Source organism: Rhinatrema bivittatum, chromosome 13 (assembly GCF_901001135.1).
Source record: "Rhinatrema bivittatum chromosome 13, aRhiBiv1.1, whole genome shotgun sequence".
In the NCBI taxonomy this organism is placed as follows: domain Eukaryota; kingdom Metazoa; phylum Chordata; class Amphibia; order Gymnophiona; family Rhinatrematidae; genus Rhinatrema; species Rhinatrema bivittatum.
Window position 1 is genome coordinate 3,921,237 of NC_042627.1, and position 5,428 is coordinate 3,926,664.

Genomic DNA, 5,428 nt, shown 5'->3' on the forward strand with positions numbered 1-5,428 from the left:
TTAGAAAGGCCTGAGAGTGGAGGTGGAGGAAGCCAGCCCTGTAACCGAATTCAAACATGCTTGAGACAGATAAAGGGGTCAGAGGTAGGAGGGAGAACGAAGGTTGGGTAAAAGACACAGGGGAAGCTAAACCTGGTTTAGGAATGGAATGCATAGATCCATCTATCCAAAGAGGTAACAAGAGGAAAGGAAGAAGCCCATTTCTGCAGAGAAAGCACCGTTTTACCCATGGAAATGGCTTTCAAAATGACTCTCCCTGGATGTTCATATCACAGACCAATACAATCCCTGCCTACCTGTGAAAGACAGATCTCTCTTGCATGTGCTTCCAATCTATTATTGACTGAAGCACAAACAGCTGGGTGCTTTATACTGAGTGGTGTGTACAGAGAGCTCTGGGACACGATTCCCAGGGTGTCATAATTAATTATCGCTAATAAGATCAGTCAGGCAAGCAAGAAACTACAGCATGAGCAATAAATACTACAAGGCAGCAGCGCCACGGATGGGTCTTAATGCTAACAAGAACCATGAACTGCAGATTCATTCACAGTGTAAAGGTTCATTTTCAAACGTTTCTATGTGGGTAAATGTGGTTGTCTGCACAATTATGGCTTTTGAAAATTGCTTCACCTCAGGGCAGATAAAATTATGCACTTTACTGGGTAATGAAAAAGAGTGGAGTTAGGTTGGAGGAGGGAAAGCGGGAATACATAACAACCAGAGACAGGGCTTTTTCCACAGCAGGACCAACACTGTGGAACTCCATCCCACCAGATTTGCGACAGGAACCCTGCCTCCCCACATTCAGGAAAAGACTCAAAACGTGGCTTTTTATGAAAGCATTTCCTGACCTAAACTGAACTTTAATCAGTCTTTGACTAGTCACTCTGACTTTACCTTAATACAACAATTAACTCCACAGCATTAGGGCAATTCGTATCATATGTATCTAGTTAAAAACCCCTGCTTCTTTTCTCTGTTCCAAGTTATATTACTACCTTGTTTTATTGTAACTGCAACTCTTAACTTTCACTTGTATATTGTTTACTATTACTACTACCTTTATAATTTATGTTATTTATTGTTATTTGTTATTTATTGTTATTTATGACCTCGTGTTACCTCTTCACTTGTTAATTGTAAACCGACATGATGCGATACCCATCGCGAATGCCGGTATAGAAAAACTTAAAATAAATAAATAAATAAATAAATTTAGAATCACCGTGCATACTTTTCAGCTTGTACCTTTCCACCCAGGGTGGACGTGCCAATGATTTTCAAAGGGAAAATCGACAAGGGGTTTCTTTGTGAAAATGAGCTTACAGGTCCTTGTGGGAACAAGCGGTGATTCCCACAGGCCTGGAAACAATCTAGTCTGAGTCCAGCTTTCTTCTCTCCTCCTCAGTCAGTGTACTCTCTTTACTTATAGTGTGTTGCTTTGCCTCAGCTCAGTGTTTGGACAGACTGGCAAGTAGACTGGATGGGCCGTTTGGTCTTCTTCTGCCGTCATTTCTATGTTCTATGTTTCTATGTATTGCATACAGGTGCTGCCTTCCTCCTGGAGACCTGGCCTGGTCTGGTTAGCCCCAGCTGGATCCCAGCTCTTATTCCCCAGTCTCTGGCTACACCTTCTGAGCCCCATCTGCCCTGCAGGATCCCGCCCATAGAGCATACTCTCCTTAGCAGATTTAAAGTGGACCAGGCATCTAGTCTAGTCCCACACAGCTAAATAAGGGAACACTAGGAGCACTGCCTCACATCTCCCTCCCCTCAGCTTGGAACAAACATCCCTAATCCCAGATGGACGAGTGAGATAATCAAATTTGCAGATGACACAAAATTGTTCAGAGTAGTTAAATCACAAGCAGATTGTGATAAATTGCAGGAAGACCTTGTGAAACTGGAAAATTGAGCATCCAAATGGCAGATGAAATTTAATGTGGATAAGTGCAAGGTGATGCATATAGGGAAAAATAACCCATGCAATAATTACACAATGTTGGGTTCCATATTAGGTGCTACAACCCAAGAAAGAGATCTAGGTGTCATAGTGGATAACACATTGAAATCATCGGTGCAGTGTGCTGCGGCAGTCAAAAAAGCAAACAGAATGTTGGGAATTATTAGAAAAGGAATGGTGAATAAAACGGAAAATGTCATAATGCCTCTGTATCGCTCCATGGTGAGACCGCACCTTAAATACTGTGTACAATTCTGGTCGCCGCATCTCAAAAAAGATATAATTGCGATGGAGAAGGTACAGAGAAGGGCTACCAAAATGATAAGGGGAATGGAACAACTCCCCTACGAGGAAAGACTAAAGAGGTTAGGACTTTTCAGCTTGGAGAAGAGACGACTGAGGGGGGATATGATAGAGGTGTTTAAAATCATGAGAGGTCTAGAACGGGTAGATGTGAATCTGTTATTTACTCTTTCGGATAGTAGAAAGACTAGGGGGCACTCCATGAAGTTAGCATGGGGCACATTTAAAACTAATCGGAGAAAGTTCTTTTTTACTCAACGCACAATTAAACTCTGGAATTTGTTGCCAGAGAATGTGGTTAGTGCAGTTAGTATAGCTGTGTTTAAAAAAAGGATTGGATAAGTTCTTGGAGGAGAAGTCCATTACCTGCTATTAAGTTCACTTAGAGAATAGCCACTGCCATTAGCAATGGTTACATGGAATAGACTTAGTTTTTGGGTACTTGCCAGGTTCTTATGGCCTGGATTGGCCACTGTTGGAAACAGGATGCTGGGCTTGATGGACCCTTGGTCTGACCCAGTATGGCATTTTCTTATGTTCTTAGATGTTGCCTCCATGCAGAGGTTGAAAATTGTTCCCAAAATGTACTTTATGACATCCTGCTTGGACTGTTCTTCTGCTATTACCAAGCCTCCTGGGTACCTTGCCACTGAGACAGAAGAGAAAAGAGACTGAGTTGGGGTCTTGAGGGTAGAAAGAGAGGAAGGAAAAAAGTGCTGGAATTTTGAATCATTTATTAATCTATATATTAAAAATCATTCAATATACAATAACATAATCAATGAAAGCAGTAATGTAATCTGTGATATCGACTACATGATCTGCAGTCACAGGAAATCACCCGAGACTCATCAGGGTACATGTTCAAAGGCTTATGTGACTTTTGGGGATAAGTTTGTAAAATTGTGCATAAATTAGCTGGAAAATATGCACATACAGTAAGTTGTAAGCATGTTTGCTTTGAAAATAATTGCAGCAAACTGTGTGTGCTCTCAAATACAACTGCTATTTGGTGCACATAGTTTTGCTGAGAGAATTCACACTCACATCTTCTAAAATGAAAAGTATGTTTATCATCCCCAACTCCGCCTGGACTCCACTCTCTGGAACATCTCTCCCCTAATTATGTAAACGTTTGCTCATGTGGTGTGTAATTTTATACCCATTTTGGTTGCATAATTTTCTAAAGCCCCATTTCTGCGGTTAAAGCTTTACTTTACCCGGTGAAGTCCCTTTGAAAATTAGCCTCCCATATGTGGATCAAAATAGAATTAACCTTCCATAGCTGGGTAAATGGATTTTGAGCTGGTGCAATTTGTTTGCATAGGAATAAAACATTCTGGCCGAGGCATTCTGGAAAATACACATGTACATTTAAATTTCCAAAGAGCATGCTCATAAAAGGAATGCTGCTATTGCAAATGTGCATCTTTACATATCATTTTTACAAAATGCGTGCAGTTTTACCTGCATTAACAATGATAAGAAAAAACACAAAGTACTGGGCAACTTGTATTTGAAAATCGGTTTGTTTTGTGCAAGCATAAAAGTACACATGAACTTTTGCTGTAAGGTTCCTTATTCAAAATTTATCAAGTTCCGTATAGATGCTATACTGTAGCTTTTATATTATAATTTGAATGAGATGAGACTACTATTAGTGTTTTATTTGTAAATCACAATGACTTACATAAAGCACTCTAGAAGGCAAATTAATTCATAGTTCAATCTACTAATCACTAAAGCCAAATGAAATAAAAGCCAGATAGCTGAATCCTGGAGAGAGGTAAAGTAACCTGAACAGGATTTCTCCTGAATCATAGTCCACAGTTTAGTCAATCCTCCCTTAACAAAAAATAAAAAAATCCAATGATATCTATCAGAATGCCACAGTCAGTCAGTCAACCGGAACCAAGAGATAAACACGTATTCTTCAGAAAATGACTTTAGTTTTATGAAGCAGCTTTTTCAGGGCATCTTTGATTTCCTTGTTTCTTAGGCTATAGATAAAGGGATTTAAAGTGGGAATTAAAACTGCATAAACAACGGCTATGACTTTGTTCACACTGGACTCATTTCCTGTCTGCTTTATGTACATGCTGAACATGGTACTATAGAAAATGATAACGACAACAAGGTGGGATGCACAAGTAGAGAACGCCTTGCGTTTTCCTTTGGCAGATGGGATTTTCACTACGGTAATCATGATTAAAAAATAGGACACCATGGTAGGCAGGAAGGAGCAAAGTATTACTATGGCAGAGATAATGACGCCAACTATTTCCTGAAGGTAGATTGAGGAGCAAGAGAGTTTTAGAACTGGAAAAGATTCACAGAAAAAGTGATCAATTCTATTGGGACCACAAAAGGAAAGTCTCGTTAGGAGTAGCACAGGGATAGTAGAAGTCACAAACCCTCCCATCCAAGCACTAGCAGCCAGTCGGATGAAGACTTGACTCCTCATTATTGAAGAATAATGCAGTGGGATACAGATGGCAACATAGCGATCTAGAGACATCAACCCAAGAATAAAAAATTCAGTAGCTCCTAAGAAGGTAAAAAAATAGACTTGCATCAAACAACCTGCATATGATATGGTTTGAAGTTTGCTGAAGAAGTTGACCAACATATTGGGGACAGTAACAGAGACATAACCAATCTCTAAGGAAGACAAATTAGCCAAGAGAGCATACATTGGTGTGTGAAGATGATGATCCATGATAACCAGAAGCAGAATCGTAGCATTGCCCATTACAGACATTATGTAGATGATTAGAAACAGAAAGAAATATAGGACTTTCAGATTCAAGGGTCCTTGAAATCCTAAAATAATAAATTCTGTCACTCTGCTTTGATTCCCATAATCTGTGTCACCCATATCTTCTCATAGATTTTATCTGAAAAAAAATATATAAATGGTAATTATATATTGAATTTATATATTTATTCAATAGCTTATATTCCATGACTTCCAAACACAGAATGTACAGTGTAGAGTACATTAAAAGAACATCTTTCTGAATGCCTTTACATCCATTTGAAATCTCTCCTGGTCTAGTCTGATAATGAGCTCCACATTGTTGCTGAGGCATATGAAAAATGTTCTAACCTTAATGCTTTTTAATCAATAGTTACAATTTGCTGCTACTCACAGCTGCT

The 5,428-nt window shown here is 39.3% G+C and overlaps 1 protein-coding gene across 1 annotated transcript; it reads right to left on the reverse strand.

The window, feature by feature from the left end:
* Window positions 1-4,202: 4,202 nt before the first annotated feature.
* Window positions 4,203-5,147, reverse strand: LOC115075313 (olfactory receptor 6N1-like). The gene has a single exon (XM_029575607.1). It carries the CDS (start codon window positions 5,145-5,147, stop codon window positions 4,203-4,205), a length of 945 nt encoding a protein of 314 aa, XP_029431467.1.
* Between the last annotated feature and the right edge of the window lie 281 nt (window positions 5,148-5,428).

Bases quoted from the DNA above. Each gene is read 5' to 3' on its own strand.
- LOC115075313 (XM_029575607.1), bottom strand. From the start codon at position 5,147: ATGGGTGACACAGATTATGGGAATCAAAGCAGAGTGACAGAATTTATT.